Consider the following 21484-nt stretch of genomic DNA (forward strand, 5'->3'; position numbering starts at 1 on the left):
ACTGATGTGAAATGTCACTCTGAGTGGGTGTAGCATGATAGAGATGAATAGAAAAAGCCTCTTTCTGTGGAGACACAAGTAAGTTCCTTTATTTACCTCATCTCTCTAGATTCCACAGAGCATGGTAGAATTGAAAAGTGGGAAAAAAGGCCTGGTCTCATGAAATTAATTTCCTAAAAGTTGCCCTAGAGTGGAAAATTTAAAGCTCCTGTCAATGGACATGAGAGAGAAATTTATCTTCTTCTGCTGGATCTTTCTCTAACCTTCCCTGGTTTCTGCGGTTGATTACTGTATGGAAAGGAGCTTTCCTAATCTTTTAAATATTTTCTTAAAGAATCTTCCTTAAATATGGGAGATGGCAACCCAGCTTCTTGAAAATTTCCTTCCTTCTCAATTCTTGTATCTTAAAATTTTGTAAACATTGAGCAACATAGAAGACCTCGAGTCTTGGGGAGATAAGGCATAATAGCTAAGCTGGTTTTACTGGCTTTTTACTAAGCACAGAAAAATATTCCTTTTTTTTGTGAGTTTGGTTTGTTGGTTTGTTTTTGGGTTTGTTTTGGTTTTTTTTTTTTTTTGCAGGTAGGTGAGGAGATTAAGGGATGTTGGTGGAATAGTTCTAACTTTTTCTTTTTTTTTTTTTTTTTTTGTGGGCTCAGTAACAATTTAGACAAGTGACTTCTTGATATGATTTTCTTTGTAATTCAACAGCTTCCAGCACCAAAAATTTCAAGCTAAGCAGGCATGGTAGGACTTGGGGTTGTGAAAGATAAGATCTTCCACAGGAACTACAGGAGGTGCCAACAAGAGTTACTTCGTACAATATAGGCTTGAACTGTGAATCTCCTTGCCACAAAACATAGATTCTGAAACTTCAAACAGTCTCAAACAGCAATTTGACAAGTTTATGAATGTATAATCCTCCAAGGGCTGTTAAAGATGAATATGCCACCTCTTCTTTGGCAAGTCTGTGTATTACAAGTAGAGGCAGATTTTGTGTTTCAAGAAAGAACATTTATTTTCATGCTTCTTTCTTCTATTCTTCTCTTGGTATCTGCTGATTTATGGTGTCTCTGTGGCCTGAAAGAGAGGAACCTTTTGGTCTTGCACAGTAAGATATAATATATTAAGGAGATCTGGCCTGTATCTATTTGACTGGAAGCTGTGCAAACTAGGAAGCAGTACTGAAGTGTGAGCAATCTGCTGATAGTCTCAGGCACTGGAGATTGGAAAGAATATAAAATAGAGGTAGACAATGTAAGAGACAGAATATAAAGTGATGCAGAGAATGTGGGAACTGGGGTTGACTTCTGCCTTTTTAAATTTACAGTTTCTAAGAAGGTTGGCCACTGCAGTTGAGACAACAACAAAAAATTCTATATGTACATTGACAGCAAAAGGAGGGCTGAGGAGAATCTTCACCCTTAGCTGAATGTAGAGGGTGGCATAGTGTCAGGGAAATGAGAATAAGGCTGAGTTACTTAATGCCTTCTTTGCCTTAGTCTTTAATGCCAAAACCAATTGTCCTCGGGATACTCAGCTCCTCAAGCTGGAACTTAGTGACAGAGAGCTGAGTAAAGCCCCCATAATCCAGAAGGAGATAGTTTGTGATCTGCTATGCTAATTATACACCCATAAGTCTATGAGTCCAGATGGGATGCACCTAAAAGTAATGAGGGTGAAAGAACTCGCCAACCAGCAGTCCTGGTTAACCAGAGAAGTTCCAGTTGAATGGAAATTGGCAAATAAAACACCCATCTACAAGAAGAGTTGGAAGAATCTTCCAGGGAACTAAAGGCCTATCATCCTAACCTTGCTACCAGAGATGGTCATGGAGCAGATCATCCTAGTGCCATCATACAGCATGTGCAGAACCACCAAGCATCAGGCCCAGACAATATGGTTTTACAAAAGGCAGGTCCTGCTTAATCAACCTGATTTCCTTCTATGACAAGATGACCCACTTAGTGGGTGAGGAAAAGGCTGGGTCAATGGGCTGAGACCAATTGTGCAGGGTTCAACAAGGTGAAGTGTCAGGTCCTGCCTGTGGGTCACAATACCCCCAGGCAATATTACAGACCTGAAAGCTGCTCAGCAGAAAAGGACCTGGGGATGCTGGCTGACAGCAGCTGAATATGAGCCAGTGTGTATTTCCAGGAGACCAAGTAGGCCAATGTCATCCTGGCCTGGATCATCAATAGTGTGGCCAGCAGGACCAGGACAGTGATTGTCTCCTTGTACTCAGCACTGGTGAGGCCACACCTCAAGTCCTGTGCCCAGTTTTGGGCCCCTCATGACAAGAAGGACAGTGAGGGGCTGGAGCATGTCCAGAGAAGCACAATGGAGCTGGTGAAGGGTCTAGAAAACATGTGTAGAAAACATAATTTGGGAGAAGCAGCTGAGGGAGCTGGGGGTGTTTAGCCTGGAGAAAAGAAGTCTGGGGAGACTTCATTGCCCTCTACAACTACCTGACTGGAGGTTGTAGTGTGTCTGGATGTGGCACTTGAGAATATGTCTTGGGGGTGGTATAGGTTGACTGTTGGACTAAATGGTCTTGAGGATCTTTTCTAGCTTTGGTGATTCTGTGATCTATTCAGGATATAAGTTGGGCTGTAGGTCTCTGCAATTTAGTGATTGAGAATGTACAAAGAACAGTAGGTTTGACAAGATGGAAAGGGAGATAAGGAGCTCCATTTATATAGAGCAGTAAAGTGATTCAAGGGTAAGGACTAGAACAGGAGCTGCCTTTTTACATATTGCATCCTTGTATAGTAGATACAAAGAGAACTTTTTGAGCTGACAACCAGCAGTACTTGAAGTTCAATTTAGTGGAAAGAAGAAAGTAAAAATAAAAGTTAACATTTCTACAGCATCCTTCACCCCATTGCTTAAGTGCATGACTTCAGCATACACATGCAAGGTTGCATTGGAGGAGCTTGAGGAACAATTACCCCTTTAAGCTTGTTATATCTTGCTCTGAGAGGCTGCTCATTATGAATCCAAGTATGATACTATTCTTAGCCTGTAAGAACTAGATCAGCTCTACAATGTAGGTTTGTGGTAGTTGTCTGTGCTGTTTCATGTCTTGCTTAGTTGTTATAGCAGGTTGCTTGCTAAATCCCTCTCTTCTGCTTGGCATACAGGAGCCTTTTGAAGGTGTACTCATTTGTGGGGTTAACCTTCCATTTTCTCTGCTTGCTGACTGTGCAAAGGATAAGCAGGGCAGCAGGAGTGCAAGAGCAGGGGTGGGGCTTGAGCCCCTGGAAACAGCAACTTGAACTTTAAATCAATTTAAGCTTCTCTCAAATCAGTAGTGATGCACACAGTACACAAGAACAGTTGGTTCGCTAATTTTTTTTTCCTTCCCTGGCTGTTTGTCTGTGACATGCTTAAAGTTTCCTTGTTGGAGTAAAATTTTGAGCTTCTCTGTTTTGAACTTGATTTATGGTTTTATTTATTGACTGAAATTATTACATTTCTTTTAATACAAGTACTGAGCTGAAGATTTGGATTGTTCTGATGAAGTCATCTAGCATCTACTCATCTACTTAAAAAATTCCTCAAAAACCATGGGGCTAGTCTTCATGCTGGAGTAGGCCCTATTGTTTTTCCTGACTTAGGGACTTCAGTCTGCAACCACTTTATATGGAGTCTTCTGAGATGCTAAGGCTATTGAGATTCTTTTCCAGCAATTGTGTGGATGTGCAGTTCTGAATTTTACAGCCAGGAATTGCAATAATCAAGTAGACGTCTCTGATTGGAAGAGTGAACAGATGTGTTTGTAAGGAATCCCACCTTTCCACCGGTCTGCTGCAAGCTAGTTTTAGAGTTAACAGGATTTTCTTTTCTCTCCTGTGCATGTCCAAACTTTCCAGAGAAATAAAGCTGCAACCATACCTTTTTAAAGTGTACTTTTCTTCTCTATGTCATACGCTCGTACGTATACTGTAAGCCACTGCAACAAGAGAAGAATGAGTTCTGTCTACTTCCTTGGGAAGAGGAGAGGAAAATGGAAGACATTGGATTACTGGACTCTTAAAAAAGCAAGAAAGTAAAAGTGTCTGGGGGTGAAGGTGAAAATTACTTTAACAAATCAAAATTCAGTCTTGCACCTGGGTTTATGTAGTACTGCATATATGCTTGAGTAGTTGGTTGGATTTTGCTAAGTTATGTATTAATGCAATTTTCTAGCCTTGAATTGGTAATTTGTCATTTTGGTTGAAGAATAACAGCTTGAAATGCAGTGTGTCGTGTAAAAAAAAAGCAAGACACTTGGTAGTGAGTGGAATTACAGCTATGAAAAACAGAAATAGACATGGGAAACACTTCTTTTGAGAGATATTTTCAGTTTTGAGATCAATTCTTAAAATACGGTGCATTCTACTTTGTTTGGATTTTTAGTATTGTATTGTTTTGTATTAGTATTGCACACTCTAAAACAAATTACCACTTCTTGAGTTGGTTGCACTGCATTTTTCCTCAAGTGTCACTGTTTCTGCACAACCCAGACACTTTACATTTGTATTGATATCCTTGGAACATCTGCCTCTCTATTTTCCATTGGTTTTGGGAGAGCCCTGCTTCTGCTTACCTGCGATAGAAATTGTTCTCTGGCAAATGTGAAGCCCTGCTGTGATGGAAGCCAATTACTCCGTGACATGTTTGCTTCCTGCTCGGGATCATGTTTACAAGCCAGAGTAATAATAGCAATAAGCAACCTGCCAGCTGTCATGCCAGCTCCATAGACTTGGTCTGGTGTCAGCTCTCTGGCTTGCTGGCAGTGTCTGGCTTGGAAGCCCTCACTGCACAGAGTAGTTCGGCTGCCTTCCTGCCTTGTGCCAGCAGACTGCTTTGGCCTGTCCCTAACGAAAGCCGCATGCAAGCAGAGGAATGGTTTTCATTCTGCCCTCCTGCACGCCCTTTGAAGTCCTGCGTGGTGTGAATGAGTCTTACTTCCTGTGGCAAGGGTGAAAGGACAACTGAGTAAACTTGGCCTGAAGACTGATAAATAGTTTCTCATAAGATACACCAAATCTCCCCATAACCATCCCCCCAGAACAGCCTTCTTGCTCTGAATTTTGGATCTCTATCATACAGCTTGTAAATGTGTCACTGTTTGGGACACAGACTTGCTTGCTTAGCTCCATGCACTGTTTTACAATACCTCTTCATTTGAAGAGACTGAAGAAAAATTTACTTCTTTTACCTTACCGATTACTGACAATGATCTGTTGTTCTCATCTCGTGGAGAAATCTACACAGTTCCTGTTGAGATACAGCTCATTCAAGCCCAGTAGAGGGTCTCTTCCATTCTACCCAGGGCTATCAGTATAACCTGCTCATCAGCCCCACAACAAAAATTTTCAAGGTGAGGTTATGATAAAAATCTCACAGGTCTTTCATTGCAATTAACGAAAATTTTGGAAGAATAATTTTTCTTCTGCCATTCACTTAATCATGAGTCTAGAGCTCAGATGCAATGGCTCAGGTTAAGCTTCACTTCTAAACTCCAAGTTTTAAAAACTCAAGAGTCAGTACTCTGTTGAAAACACAACAGTTCCATATCTGCAACTTTGTCATGTTATTACTGCGCCTGGAGTATGTATGCTTCCTTTAAAAGGCTCCAGAATTAATGCAATGCCCCCTCAGGCAGAGTGCTTGTGATCAAAGGGCTGTGGAAGATTGGATGCTGATAGTATTTCAATGTTTTTTGGGGTTTTTTTTCCCTTTTTAACTGGCAACATCCTTAAATACAGTTCAGCAGTGAAATAGCATTTTATGTTATTCTGGAACTAGATTTTACAAAATGTTTGTTAGTAAAATGCAGTGTCTCCTTTTTCTTCCTGAGAGTGCACTAAAATTCTCTATTTTTGTCCCTGGACTTTTTGCCTGCTGTGCTGCAGATCTTAGCAAACAGATCTGTTTGTGGGTATGTATGTGTTTATACACATTCATGAATATGAACGCAGCTGGGGGTCAGGCTGCACTTTTCTAATGTTCGAAGCTTTTTTTCTTATTATTTATTTATTTTATTTATTTTTAAAATTAAGTTCTCATTCTTCACTCTGAATGAGAGTTTGTCTAATTAAGTAGCTGGTATTGTTCAAGCCTCTCTGCGTTCCAGAACTCTGAACACCAGTTGCTTGCTGTCCTTGGGTACAAAGCAACCTGCTCACCGCAGACAACAGGGATCAAGTGTTCAAAGGACAGTGGGACATGATTCAGACTGTGTTTCACCTTATAAACTTCCCTTTTCGCTCACCCTCCCCCTTCTCCTTCTGCTTGGCAATAAAAGAGTGTCCTGTGTAATAGGAGTTGGGAGAGGGGGAGGAATAGCAGGCTTATGATAGACCTAGCTTTGCTGAAACATTGGATGATGTCCAGTGTGACCATGCAGAGGGATGAGCTCAGGGAAATGGTTGGAAGTTCAAAGGCCTTTTTGTATTGCTCACTGTCAGTTGACAGATGTGCTCTCTTTTGCTGTTTTTGCCCAGCCTAGTTCTTCCCACTGGCTCCCCTTCCTTGGGTTTGCTCCCCATCCTGCCTCTGGCTCTGCCTGGGGAGGCAAGTTAGTCTCTGTCTGTCAGGGCATTTGCCTGCCTTCAACTCCATCCTGGGACTTGCCTTTACTCATCTCTTTTAGGAAAATATTGGTTTTTTCATTGATATGGAGAGATCAAGCTGGAATTGAGCAGAGAAGGGGGATTGAGGCTTAACTGTGTTTACTGTTGGCATAGCCTAATTCTCCTGTGAGTACTGGTGAAAGCATGTTACTACAATCTATGATTGCTTTCTTATCAGTGGAAGTGATGCCTATGAAGGACTTGCAGCTGTTTCAGAAAGTAATAAATATCCTTCATTTTACAGGTTGGAGAAGAGGGTTAAAGAGGCAGGATTGTCCCAGGGTCAAGCATCAATATCAAGCTAGGATGAGAATATGGGGATTCAGTTTTTAGTCTTCTTGATGCTAATCCAGCTTGTCCTTCAGCAAGATGAAGAGATCTTGTTCCACCTTTGCCTGTGAAAAGAGTCCTTGCTGCTTCATTTGTATTACATGTACCTATCTTCTGACTATGGTTTTTAAAATTAGATATATGAACACTTATCAGACTGTATAGCTGCTCCATTGTGTCAGAACAAGACATAGTGGTGGTTATTTGAGTGTCCTGTGTGTGACCTCCTAACTTTTGGATGTCCTCTTAGCTTTGAATTTCCAAATACTTCAGATGTATTTACAACAGTACTAAACATTCACTGTGGGCTAGTGATATGGCCTCGGCTTTAACTCTGTAGAAATAAAACTCATCAAAATATGAAGTAATAAATGGCCAACGGAAGAGCTGATTAGTAACAACCCCAGAGCAAAGGGTTGTGCAGTGGAACTGGAGCCTAATGTGCTTAGAACAAGTAGAAGGAAACAGGAATGTTTCTGTGTAAGCAGTGTGCTTTTTAGTGGGAGGGAGGGATTAGGAAGGCAGAGATTATCCTCATGTGAAAACTGCTCCCAGAATTTCTTGCATTTTCTTTGGAAGCATCTGTTTCTGACTATTATTAGATTCAGGTTACAAGTTTATGTGGATCTTGTCCTGATCCCATTTGCAGTTCCTCTGCTCTATGAGACATCAGCCCTCAGTCATTAGTTTAGGTTTTTTGGTCTCAAGTGGCTTTGTGGTTTTTCTTTCTCCTTTATAGGAGAGCTCCTGTAGCTCCCTAATAATTCCACCCTGCCGCCCACCCCAGTGTTGTCTGGGCTAGCACACACTTGCTCTCTGCTGGATTGGGGAATTTGGTCCTCCTTTGTATATGGCACTCTGTGTTTTGCTCGCTTCCCCTGTGCTTAAAGCTTGATTTTTATATCCAGGGGAAGTATGAAATTGGCTGAAATGCTCCCTGTAGGGGTGGAATTTCATTTTACGTTGTTACCTCATGAAGGGATGTGGCAGTTCAGTGGGATAATGGTATCCGCTCTGAACCAGCGCTAATGGCTTAACCTCTGGGAGCCTGAAGAATTCTCCCCTGGAGAGTGAGCATGCAAATTCTCTTCCAGGTGGCTCCTGTGCAGTCCTTTGGTGATTAGTCATGCTAAAGCATATGCTGGGAGGATGGTCTTAGTCCTGAAATTGCAGCTGAGGCCAGGAAAGGTTTTCTCAGTGTGCAGTGTTTGGAAGTTGTGCTTAGGGGAGAGAGGTCTGATCTGTGGGACTGGTTGTCTGAGTCCAAAAATATCTTGGTTTTCTTTGGAAGCAGAGTTTAGAAAGTGGAGAGTTTTCTACTTCTGCCTGCCCTGAGGAAGAAGAGGAAACTCCTTCATTTTGCTGCAGCAGCCCAGATAAAGTGCAGTGTAAGGAGAGGGGTCATGCGTTGGAAGACCAGGGTGCTGTCAAGATAAAATACAGATTTTTGTGCTTCCCTCTCCTTCATACTCCTCTGGAGTCTAGAAGTACCTGAATATGAGATGGATAGATACCTACATGGGGTAGCCTAGACATGATGGGAGGACCTTTTCCCAAGGGCCAATGCCAAATTATTTGAATATTGAGGGCAATTACATCTGCAGTTTTGTCCTCAGATACAGAAATGCCTGCCACACTTCAGGAACTGAAGCTGAGAAGATGAACCGAATTTGTGGTTATAAAAAAGGATGTTAGAGAAAGTCTGAATTTATCTGCCCCAATATATTCTTACAGAGGAGGGCTTTTATGATACGCCCTTAATGAGAGATGTTGGAGGACTTGCTATGGAGAGCAGTGAATGATTTAGTATGTATAATCCATGCTTCTTTAACAGGACACTGGCAGCAGTCCTGGGCCTAGGGGAAACAGGATTGAGAAAGCTGGAAAAACTGAAAATGTGACTATTTGTTCTCCTTACTAAATCATCCTCCTTTTGTGTGTGGCTGCTGTCTTCACCTTCCTTTTTTACCCACCTCCCTCTGCTCTCACTCCCACCTCCAGGATAGTGTTGGCAGGAAAGGGAGTAGCAGCATAGCAGAAAAGGGCTGGCCTGCCTGGTGACAGATGGGAGCTGCTGTCGGCAGGCTGGGCTGGGATGAAAGGGTTTCAGGCAGTAGCCTTTCTAGCCCTCACCCCGCCACACCGACGAGCAAATGCTGTGCTTTGGAGAGCACACCTGTCAGGAACAGTCCTGTGCAGCCCCTTGCCTACCACAGCTGGCAGCACTTAAAAGCATGAACCTCTCAGGGTTGAGTGTTCCTCTCATCTGTGGGGGAATGAACAAGGCTGATGCTCCCCCTTGAATTCCAGTTTTGTGGCTCCAGGCGTCTTTAGACACTATGGATTTGTGGTTCCACTCCATTGCAAACAGACTCCTGTGTAGGCAAGCATCATCCCATGTCTGTCCTCTTCTTCCTTTCTTTCTGGATGGAAACCTCGAGCAAGGTTTGGACTCTGATGTCTACGCTTGAGGTACAGCAAATTATCCCCAGCAGTGGATTCCTGCCTCTTAGCTTATCCTTGCAAATTTCTTGGGAAAAAACCCGACAGAGTCCCCATGCTGAGACACACTGTAGCACGTTACTTTGTAAAGTCAAAACTTTGCTTCTGATAGTTCTCACTCTAAGGAACTTGCTGTGTAATAGAAACAGGATGGGCTGCCCTGGGAAGCATGCAGGAAAGATGTTGATAGTTTAATTTTGCTTGTTATAAAACAAGTGCAGTTATGAGAGGACAGCAGGCTCAAGGATGAAAGAGGAAAACAGAACTCAGTGGGGGAAATTGTGACAGCTACTTTATTGTGGAAAGGTCAGTATTTCTTTTGGGAAGAGAGACTGTCAAGCTACAGACTTACCTTGACCCTCTTCTCAGGAAAAGCTCTTCCTGATTACTTGAAATTTTGTCTTTTTCTAAGAGATTTAACTCTGCTTCCCCAGAAGGGAAGAAACTTTGTTTTGAGGAAAGAAGCTGGCTACAGCTCCATGAGATGTTTCTTTGCTCTTTCAGTGCTGCCCACTTGCTCCCCCTTGGACTTCCACTGTGACAATGGAAAGTGTATCCGCCGATCGTGGGTCTGCGATGGAGACAATGACTGTGAGGATGACTCTGATGAGCAGGACTGCCGTAAGTCACCTGTCTGAGGGAAGAGGTGCTGTGCCTGCCTGCTGTGACTGGGCAAAGTTGGCTCTTTTTATTATGGGAATGTAAGAGTCTATCCACTGAATTGGACCTCTGGCTTGTAGTAAGCTGATTCTGCCTGTGAGAGAGGCGTGTACCTGTAAACCCTGCTGCCTTGGCACCTGGCTTGCTGTTCAGCTGCCTGTCTTGGGGGAGGGGATGCTTCTCCATTCAGCTGTAGAGCCGTTTATGCCCTGAAGTCTTGCTAGTTAATGTCCCATGAAGCACTTGCCTGAGCTGGGCTCTTCATGCCCTCCCCTGTTAGTGGAAACACCTAACCCCTGCCAAATCCTACTGAACTGCCTGTCTGGCTGACTTCCTGTGGCCTCAGGTTCCACTGTCTGACTTTTCTGCAGTGCTGGCCTGTCACCAGCATCCTATCCCTTCAAACAGGACTCCTTGAGAATAGGGAGGAGCTGTAGGGATACTGCCTACACAAAGTTGCTTGCATGGTTGCTCCAGAATGAGTCTGATGGAGGAACCCTGTCTGAAAAAATGTGGAAATAAAGCTCTCAACTGTAAAGTATTCCATGTCCACTGCATGCATGGAAATTACTTCACTTTCTGGTTGTCAGTACATCTCTGATCTTTGCCTGCCTTTTTGGGCAAAGAACTGGGAAGCAAAGTTCAAGGGTTGACATCCTGTGTGATGCTTTGGAATGCAGGACTAAGCTGAATTTTCCAGTCTATTCAAATATATGAATGAAGGAAAAGATATGTAAGTCTGGGTTTCTTTGGTTTTCTGTTTTTCATAAAAGGTTTAAATGCCCTCACATCTTAGACAACAGTGGAGAAAGATGTGATCAAAAGATTTGGAGACTAATGAAAGGAGAAAGACAAGGTTCTGTGCATAAGAAATTCCTGGAGAGTTATTCAGACTAGCAGTAACCATAGGAGGTTTTCTGTTGGACTAAAGTCCTCAGGTGCTAAATTTGCAGTCCCTCTCCTTTCCTTACTGGTCTGCAGACAAGCTTCCTTAGGAGACTGGCAAGGAGAGTGCAACGAGGCTGCAAATACTGAGGTGTTCAGAAGAGGAAGTTCAAATTTTCTCTCTCCCTCTTCAGTGAACATGTTCTTTGCTTTGAAGATGTCTTTGACATTGTTGTGAAAAGAAGGTGGAAATGCAACACTACTAGTGGTTATTTGTTAGATAATGTTAGGGACTGCTAACTCATTTAAAAAGAGGCGTGGATTTTTTCTGTGCAGGGTTATCTTGAGTCTGGCTTGGGACTGTGCTAGAATATATACCGGCATAGGGTGGGTAGCTTCATCTCTCTGTTCCAGCTACTTCCTTCAATCTATGTTCTCAGTTTTAGAGCCTGCTCTCGTGTTGGTGTGTGAATGGAGTGGAAAAGAGACACTCAAGAAATATCCTAGTGGATCTCCTGATACTTGTTAGGAGAATCAGCTCTCCAGCATCACCGTCCTTGGAGGATGATGTTGCTTGACTTGTAATATGTCACACATTTGGTGCTCTGCAAGCTAAATCTTTTTGCCTTACCTTCACTTTATCCCTGTTGTGTCCTTGCAGCTCCAAGGGAGTGTGAGGAAGATGAGTTCTCATGTCAAAATGGATACTGCATTCGCAGCTTGTGGCACTGCGATGGTGACAATGACTGTGGGGACAACAGTGATGAGCAGTGTGGTGAGTAATGTAAATACTGCCCTCACAGAACTTTAAGGGAGTTGTGCAGAATCCAGCCTGTGCATTTCTAGGATTCCCTGAACATTACTAAGGCTCCTAGTTGGTTTTTCTTAGCTGAACTTGTGAGATATACCATTCCAAGGGCTGGCTTAGATCTTGGGCTATGTGGCTTACCTGCCAGACAAAAAAACCCAAACACTTGAGACCTTTAATTCCTTGACATAGCATTGCGAAGTCCCGTTGGATTCCTGTTGAATCCAGCACTCTGTGTCAGTTCAGTGAACAGTGATGGTTTTGCTCAGGCACTGCCTGACCTGGGTATGGATGGTTTAATGAGCAGTCTTGTTTGGGTGCCCCAGGAGCTTCAGAAAGATGGTGTGGTATTTTCCTGAGTACTCTGTAAAAAGCCAAGGCTTTGTTTGCATTGCTGTCCCTGCAGATATGAGGAAGTGCTCAGAGAAGGAGTTCCGTTGCAGCGATGGCAGCTGCATAGCTGAGCACTGGTTCTGCGATGGGGACACAGACTGCAAGGATGGCTCAGATGAAGAGAATTGCCGTAAGTGCTTTCCTTTGTAATCACAGGAAGTAGCCCTTTGGACCTCTCTTGCCTTGGGTTTTGGCATGTTTTCTACAGCAGAGATCAAAAACAAGTCAGTTCTGCCTGTACTGGCAGCTAGGGTACCTTCTGCTGTCTACCCCAGAGGGCACAAAAGAATGGTGTCTCTTGTGTTGCCTCACAGACATACTTCATCTGTGCTTTGCTGCTTCTCTTCTTTCTCATAACTGTGACCTTGAGTCAGACAAGGAGGTTTATGGTTTACTGAATATAGCACTCTGTAAAACTGGAGGAGTTGAAAGGCAGCTGGAAGGCGAGAATATTACTCTCTTCTTTTTCCTCTTGTCTGATTCTTGACTGAAATTTTGAAAGTGGAGGGGTACTCTGCTTATTGAAAGCACCCTCAGGTACTGGGCACTGAAGACACCTCCTACCTGCCCAGTCTCTTCACTTAAATGCTTTTTGCAGAATGTTGTCCAGCAAGTGACCGATGCTGAAGAAGGGGGGATGCTGTTGGGGCATGAGAACCCACAACAGTTGTTTCCTTCTTCACCTTCACAGGCTTGTAGCATGTGGGACAGGAATCTCTGCCCCTTTCTAACCCACACTGCCTCTCCTGAGTCTGTGAGCACTGTCCATATCTCTGGAACTTGCAGTGGTCCCTTCCCCCTCCCTGCTCTCAAAGGCATTTTGCAGAATTTGTTCTAGATAGCAGGAAACTTCAAAAGGCTCTGGGAGGGGGATGAGGGCTGCCAGCTCCTGAAGGGCAGGGGGAGTGGATGCGTGGGGGAGTTGTCTTTTATCTTTCCAGATAATGAGAGTTGGCAGAAAGCCAGGGGCTGCAAACGTTTCTAAGCCAGGAAAGGACTCTCAGAGAAAGCCAGCGTCTCTCCCTCTCCTTTTGCTCTCTGCTTTTCTCGCTCCCTTGTCTGTCACTACACCAAAGGCCATGAATAGACCCTCAGGAAGGGAAGAGAGATGTTCCAATGTTGCCTCCTGTGGGAGTGGAGGGGCACCCAGAAGTGGTGCCCCTGTTTCTTTGAGCTGAAATGCTGTTTCAGTCCTGGCTAGCAGTTGTCTCTATAAGACATTTTAAGTAACTTGCTAAGAAGTTCAGTTTGGCTACCTCCTGTTCTTTTATCTTCATTCATTGGTTGTCATCTTTTCCTTATCTACAGTCATGTTTGTCATTCATCTGGGAAGAGGTGGGATTACAGTCTTCTTTTTTGTCTGGATTTTTTTCTTTTCTTTTTGTTTCTTTTGGGCATGTGTGTGTCATCATGTCACACAACATGATGATTTAAGTCACTGACTTCATTTTCTCAAGGAAACCGAAACACTCAGGCTCTTATGGTGAGGGACACGTTAACGCACATTTTCATGTCTAGCCACTGACACTCACTGAATTAAAGCTCTTAGTTCATGCCTTCAGGCTGTGCCCATTTCTTCAGGTTGGAGAAACAGGTATAGTTCACTTTCTAGACTACTCTTTCTATTGAGTCTTTCTTTTCCTTTTAGTTTAACAGATTTATATTCAGAACTCCTCACTTGGGAGACTTGTATATCTGAAACGTACAGTGCACTCTCCAGATGAATCTGACACCAGTATCAGGTGTCAGATTCTGTTGTGTGGGACTCAAAATATTTTTCATGTCTTCCCACTTAGTGTACTGTTGAACAGAGAGCAGGAGGCAAATCCTTGGCCATTAGTTTGTTTGGCCTTACCCAGGGTCATCTCTCTGGCAGTGCCCCTTACTGAATAGACATGGTTGTTTTGGCCAGAGCTTGAGAGAAAAGGGAGGGGGAAATCCTCAGAGGTCAGGTGCTGGCCTGGACACCCTGCTGCTTGCTTGGTTTCTTTGGTCTTCAAGTGATTATTTTTGTTACCATTTTAAAGGAATCATTCCCTAGTTTAACCTTGCATTCTAACACACCTAAGTACTTAATATGGAGCTATCCCTAAGGTTTCTTTTTTTTTTTCTGTTTTTCTATCTACCTTTTATCAGACATATTAAACAATTTAAACACTTTCTTGGCCCTAAGAAATAGTATTTCAAGCATAAGATGGAAGGTGCCACTCTGGCATCGTTTTTGAGGCTTTCCCATCAATTCTTCCTTTATATCTTTTTGCTTCTCTAGAATTTAATGGTTCTTGAAAAGCTACATCTTTATAGCCTAATATCCTTTGTAACTTTTTAAAAATTGTATTTACTGGGTTGTCTGCATGAGTGTCTTTATATATATATATATATTTCAGTGAAGAAAAAGCATACAAATCATGCAGAGAAAAGCAGCAAAGAATATTTGCCGATCCATTATGGGACTGAGAAGATTGCCTCTAAACTGGACTGTACCTTGTCACCTCACATGTTTTTTTCTTTGATTCCCTTGTTAGCATCAGATGTTCCAGCTGCCACCTGCAGCTTGGAGGAGTTCCAGTGTGCATATGGACGCTGCATCTTGGACATCTACCACTGTGATGGTGATGATGACTGTGGGGACTGGTCTGATGAATCTGACTGCTGTAAGTTAGCACAGGGTGATGTCCTTGTTCAAGAATGAGTTGCACACCTAAATGCATTTTGTGTTGGCTGGAGAAGGGATTACAGTGTAGATGGCAATCTAATTGTTCGAACATAAGCTGGCTACTTCATTATTAGGGGTTTTGTTTAACTCTGAAAAGTGAGAATAGTGATGAGAACTGTGTAGTCAGTACAATTCTCCTTACAAGAATTACTACAGTTTCCAGAAGAAATCTACTCAGGACCAAATCCCTTAATAATGGAGGGTAAGGGTAGTATACTGAGGAACTTTGGGGATTGTTACAGTGGTCTGAGTTTGCTCTTTTTGTGTTCTATCATCTTTGCAGCATCTCACCAGCCTTGTCGCTCTGGAGAGTTCATGTGCAACAGTGGCTTGTGCATTAATGCTGGCTGGAGGTGTGATGGCGACTTCGACTGTGATGACCAGTCAGATGAGAGGAACTGCAGTGAGTGCTGGCAACTGGTGGAAACATTTTGTTTCTGTGGATGCAAAAGAGTGGGATGATTAGCTTGGGAATTGTGTCTCTTCTGGTCCTTCTTGCTCATCTATCATTCCTTTTTTGGACCCTCAGCTACGTCTATGTGCACAGCTGATCAGTTCCGCTGCAAGTCGGGTCGCTGTGTCCGTCTGTCCTGGCGTTGTGATGGGGAAGATGACTGCTCTGACAACAGTGATGAGGAAAACTGTGAGAACACAGGTCAGACTTGCCACCTTGCTGCTTAGCAGCTAATTAAGTCTCCTTCCTGACGGTAGTAGGTAGTAAAGTCTCTTTAGTATTGCTTCAGGGAGTTCGGCCTAGAATTTCTGTTCCTAGAGAATGGGATCTGTAGCCTTTTTTATATGCTTGCCAGCTTGTGCAAGTCTGTGTGCTTTAACTTAGGTGAAGGTGTTTTCTGGTCAAGTATTCTCCTGTCTTGTCCCTACACTGTGAATTACCACAGAGCTCTGGGACAATTCCATTCAGACTTGGAAACATCAATAATGTGCCAAGTTACTACCTTTGTCACATGGGCTGTACTAACTTATGCCTTCTAGGTAGTTCTGGATAGCTTTTCTGTTGCATTGTGAAGTTGCTGAACAATTCTAGCAAGCAGTGGAATCAAAAAGGATGTTTAGTGGAAGAGAAGAATAAAGCCTTTGTTTTAGAGGATTAAGGGTGTCAGCGTCCCCCTTAGATACTTGCTCAAGAGTTATTCTTTCTAATATTCATTCCACATATTTCTTTTTCTTTGTATGATTGTGGTTATGGGGATGAGGAGGGTTTCAGCATGCCCTACTGTTACGGTAGGATTCAAGGAATGTCTAGAATCTTCTCTTTTCCTTAAAGCCTTCAGGATGCCTATAGGCTTTGTTGAGGAATAGAGTGTTCTGGCCTGTGAATTCATCCTAGTGAGTGGAGCCCAGCTATTTGTACTGATCCTTCTAGATCGGTGTATTGTGAATAGTGGTTTAAGGGGTTACAAAATGGGTTTGTTAAACTGTACCTGTTGTTTTGGGGCTGTTGGGGAGTGGAGCGTTGGTTCTATGAGGACAGCTGAGCTCAGAGGGCCTGTAGAAGCACACTTCGTAGTCATTTGAGAGCAGCTGCTCTCGACTAGTCAGCTGTTGCGAGAGCATCAGTGCGATGATCCTGGAAAAAGTAATTGTATTTGAAGACAAGCTGGTAACCCTGTTTCCTCATCCTGATAACAAAGGTATTTAGAGGTACTGAAAGAAATCACATCTTCCAGAGACACTGAAATTCACTATCTCCATGTCAAACCAAACACAAGGTATAGTTACTGTAATGTTAGTTGTGCAGTTCTGCATTCGGTCCATGGTGACAGTGAAAAGTCTATGGTGAAAATTAAACTGGTTTTTCCAGGACGTGTACTGGCTCATCTAAGCAATACAGTGTGGTGTCCCAATGTCTGTAGCAAGAGTTAAAATCCTCTTGGTTTTAGAGCAGATTTATATTTTTATTGGCCATAGAGAAGATTCCTAAAATACTAGAGAGTCAACTGGTGTAAGGATCTTTATGTTCAATATGACAAATTAAGTCCAAGTTTCAGAATCCTTCATATACAGTATTCCTGTGCTCTGAAAAGTGAATCTGCATGTGGTCTGGTTTCATGTTCCCACTTGGTGTGTCTGTAATTCTTAACTGTACTTGTTAATCTCACAACTACCCTTTTCCACACTGTTTACAGGCAATCTGCCAATCTGATTGTTTCTCTGCTGTATTGTCCTATTATCTTTGTAAGATTATCAGAGGGTGATGATTTAGGGACTGCTAATCAAGTCAGCTCGAGAGGTACAAGAAGTAAGAGGCAACAGGACAGTGCAGTTATTGCTGAAGAAACAATCAGATTGGCAATGTACCTACAAACAGTATTGCTTTGCTTACAAGAATTCTGTACACTCTCCTTGCCAGCAGCAGAAGTTGAAGCATGTAGGTCATGTGAAATACTGTTGCCCGAGCTCAGATTTCAGGGATGCATGTAAATCTCATTCCAAGTCCATCAAACCACAGTTAGGACTAGATAAGATGTTCCTTCCTAGGCAGGCTTAAGATCCATAGCCGTGCTGGTGTGACAGATCAGATTATTAAAGTGAGGAACTGACTTCTCCTTTGCATATGCTAGGTAGGGTTGTGGATTCTGGAATCACAAGGAGGTAAGGCAGGACCATGCTGTCATTCTAAGAGAAACTAGTCTGATGAACGTCACAGTAAAGCAACAGTGGACTCAGACTGGCAGAGTTTGCAGACCTCCAAATCAGCATAAAAATAAGCAGAGCAGTAAGGAGTGCAAGATGAGCTGAATTCAAGGGAAGAGGAAGTTATGGATTTGTGCTCATAAGAAGTTTCTATTAAATCTTAGAAAATGTTCCATATTTATTCTTTTCTTCACTACGACTATTGTTCCATTGGTAAGCTGTGATGTGCTACTTCTCCTTTCTTCTGTTGCAGGCACCCCTCAGTGTGCCCCAGACCAGTTCTTGTGTGGGAATGGGCGTTGTATTGGCCAGAGGAAGCTGTGCAATGGAGCAAACGATTGTGGAGATGGCAGTGATGAGAGCCCACATCAAAACTGCCGTAAGTCCTCCCAAGCTCAGTCTTAGACATAAATGGAGGCCCATTAATGTGTGGGAGTCTATCTGGTGTTACTAAAGGATTTGTATAGCAAAGTCTGAGCTGTGATAGTGGGAGCGAGTTAAAGACTGAGGAAAAAAACCTTGTTGGTTTTGCCAATTAAAAACTGCACACAAGGAACGATGGGGAAAAGATTATCTCAGGTATCAGCATTTGTCTGCAGAGACACTGAATCCTAAAAACACATTAATCTGGGCTCTGTTGTCATGTTCAGTTGTGGCCTGCAGAGGAGAGCTCTGGCTGGAAAGAAGAAGCTTCCAGCACAGCTTGTGTCCTCCCCCTCTTGTTCAGCCTGCTTTGAAGGGTAACTGCTGCTTAACAGCTGAAGGCAAGAGCAGCTGCCTTGTGGTTTCAGCTCAGTTATCTTCACATGTTTCTTCCGCAGGTCCACGAACAGGGGAGGAGAATTGCAATGTCAACAATGGTGGCTGTGCTCAGAAATGCCAGATGGTACGAGGGATGGTACAGTGCACTTGCCACACTGGTTACAGGCTCCTGGAAGATGGCCGATCATGCCAAGGTGGGTTTTTGGAGCAGTAGCTTCCTCTCTGCTGCTTTGGTATGTTTGAAGTGGTAGCTATGATAGGGTGAAAATCAGAGTATGGAAGCAGATGTAATCTCTTAGTGAGATTGTTGAGTTTGTTGACGATCTATCTAATGGTAACTTTCTCTGTAACATGCAGATGTGAATGAGTGTGCTGAGGAAGGCTACTGCAGCCAAGGCTGTACCAACAGTGAAGGAGGTTTCCAGTGCTGGTGTGAGCAAGGCTACGAGCTGCGACCTGACAAACGTAGCTGCAAAGCTCTAGGTAAAAGGGAGCTCAACCTAGCAACACAACTGGTGTGTGTCTGTTGGTCCAGTTCTTGTAATTATGTCTCTAGTGTTTCACTGGCACCATCGTGCTATTCACCAAACAAACATGGAAAGGGAGGAAGTACCTGGATCTGTGCTACATATACCCCTGCTGTTGAAAAATGCTTGTGAAAATTTTGTGTGATTTTGACCGTGGAGAGAGGTACTACACTGTTTCCTTTCCCTGCCAGGGAAACAGTGCTTGCCTTCTCTTCCTAGTCCTTTGTCATTCCTTGTGACTCAGAACCTGGGACAAAACGAGCTTTCTGTCTCTGCTCAGGAAGTGTCTTAGCCTTTCCAATGAGTAAGAGTGTATCACACCTCCTTGTGGTTTGACCCTTGATGCTGGTCACCAATTCTGAATGCTGTAAGTGGCTATTGTATGGGGATCTGCTGGGTTTTTTAAAGATATCTATACACTTCTTTAACTTTATCCCTCCTCTAATGTAGGAGCTGAGGAATTAGAAATTCCACTTAAAGACTTTAAATTTGATTAAGAATTCCCCAAGTAAAATCCATAAAGGATGTTGATTTTTTGGAGAGGGTTTTTTGCAGTGGAAGTACCTGCTGAGTTTGTATCTGGCTGAAACAGATTTCAGCTGTGCCCTGACTGTAGAGTATGTGTGTTTGCATGGCTAGGAAATGCATATACGAAAAAGAAACTCTAGTCCGGCTGCCAAGTGGCTGTCTAGTGACATGATTTCAGAGGCTGAGGTCAGGGAGGTTTAGGAAGGACCTGGAATGATCACTTCTTGCTGAGTTAATGCTTGCTAGAAGGTTTAAAACTGCTCATCTTTGAGTTAGGATGTTGTATAGAGGATGTAAAAGCAGCTCTCTGAAGTGTTTTGCACTTGGGGGTTGATTTCTGCTGCCAGTACTGCAAAACTCTGTTCTGGGACTTAGAGCAGAGAGAATAATAGGCAGGACCCAGTCAAATGCTGTCAAATGCTCCAATGCTGTCTCCTGTATTTCTTAGGGCCAGAGCCCGTGCTGCTCTTTGCCAATCGAATTGATATCCGACAAGTGTTGCCTCATCGCTCTGAGTATACGCTGCTCCTGAACAACCTGGAAAATGCCATTGCCCTTGACTTCCACCACAGCAAGGAGCTGGTGTTCTGGTCTGATGTCACACTTGATCGCATCATGAGGGCCAATCTGAATGGGAGCAATGTGGAAGAGGTGGTTTCCACAGGGCTGGAGAGCCCAGGTGCGTCCTCACAAAATAGACAGCGGTATAGGGTGGGTGGGTGAGTGAGTGAGTGGAGAAAAGTGAGTACCCAGCTTTCAGAACAAAGTGCATCTCCCTGAGGAAGGGTATGGGTTGGATGGAATGGGTGTGAGGTGATTGTCCCCCTGGAGTTAATCTTGGATGACAGAAGAAGAAACTGTGCCTCTTGTGAGGTGGACAGAGAAAGAGAACTATTTTTCTGTGCAAATCCATTCTGTGCCTAATTCTGTCTTGTACATAGGTGGACTTGCTATTGATTGGATCCATGACAAATTATACTGGACTGACTCTGGGACATCTCGTATTGAAGTAGCAAACTTGGATGGCACTCACAGGAAAGTGCTTTTGTGGCAGAACCTGGAGAAGCCCCGAGCAATTGCTCTACATCCTATGGAGGGGTGAGTGAAAACATGGGAAACGAGGAGGAAATGCAGTGAGCCCTCCATGTACATGCTTTTTGTTGAACATTGAAAACCCCATTCTTGGTTGCAAAATTTACCTCGGGGCTCAAGACTGATAGTTTGGCACATGGCTGGCAATGGCGGGACCCTTCAGGGCCTTAATCCTGCTCTGAGCCCTTCAACTTCCAGCAGGCTGGGTGTTACTTTTCACTTCTCCCATGGCTGTGACCCAGTCTCATGCTTGATGTCACAGGACTGCTATTGTTTTTCCCTGCTAGGGAGTGATGTTGGGTGCAATAGGTGGGCCACAAGTTTTCTAGCTGTCTCTCCCTGCTTCCTTCAGTACTATCTACTGGACTGACTGGGGCAACACTCCCCGCATTGAGTATTCCAACATGGATGGCTCTAATCGGCGCATCATTGCGGACACGCACCTCTTCTGGCCCAATGGACTGACCATTGACTATGCAGGACATCGAATGTACTGGGTGGATGCCAAACATCATGTCATTGAGAGGGCTGACCTTGATGGACGCAATAGGAAGGCTGTTATTAGCCAAGGTAAGTAACAGGCTTTCTTCAGGGAGTGCTTTCTGCAATAAAGACCATAGAGTAGCACAGTGCTGATCTGACTTTGAGACACTGGGTCCTGCATCTGTGCTTGTCATCTGTTCTTTCACTGTGGAATGAATTCTGCCACCACTGAGGGATGGAATTTGCTACCAAGTCATCAGTGGCTGCATCAAAAGCAGGTTGAGAGAGGTGATTGTGCTCTTGTGAGACTCCGCTTAGAATGCTGCATCCATCTCTGGGCTTCCAACATAAGAGCATGGTACTATTGGAGGAAGTCTAGAAGAGGGCCACAAAGTTGATAAGAAGACTGGTGCATTCCCCTAAAAAGGCTGAAAATAGAGATGGGGCTGTTCAGCCTGGAGAGGAGAAGGTTGTGTGGAGACCTCATTGCAACCTTCTTGTATCTGAAGGGAACCTACCA

The 21484-nt window shown here is 43.6% G+C and overlaps 1 protein-coding gene across 4 annotated transcripts in view; it reads left to right on the forward strand.

Moving 5' to 3' along the window:
- Positions 1–21484, forward strand: part of LRP4 (LDL receptor related protein 4) — an 82296-nt gene that overhangs the window by 40625 nt on the left and 20187 nt on the right. For all 4 annotated transcript variants that reach the window (XM_079309145.1, XM_079309142.1, XM_079309143.1 and 1 more), the window contains exons 3-14: positions 9960–10076; positions 11662–11775; positions 12215–12331; positions 14727–14855; positions 15201–15320; positions 15447–15572; positions 17826–17951; positions 18394–18528; positions 18692–18817; positions 19838–20068; positions 20331–20487; positions 20834–21051. In XM_079309145.1, the coding sequence (XP_079165271.1) occupies positions 9960–10076; positions 11662–11775; positions 12215–12331; positions 14727–14855; positions 15201–15320; positions 15447–15572; positions 17826–17951; positions 18394–18528; positions 18692–18817; positions 19838–20068; positions 20331–20487; positions 20834–21051 (1716 nt within the window). The remainder of the gene's footprint in view (positions 1–9959; positions 10077–11661; positions 11776–12214; positions 12332–14726; positions 14856–15200; positions 15321–15446; positions 15573–17825; positions 17952–18393; positions 18529–18691; positions 18818–19837; positions 20069–20330; positions 20488–20833; positions 21052–21484) is intronic.

Source organism: Erithacus rubecula, assembly GCF_903797595.1.
Source record: "Erithacus rubecula genome assembly, chromosome: 6".
Lineage (NCBI taxonomy): Eukaryota > Metazoa > Chordata > Aves > Passeriformes > Muscicapidae > Erithacus > Erithacus rubecula.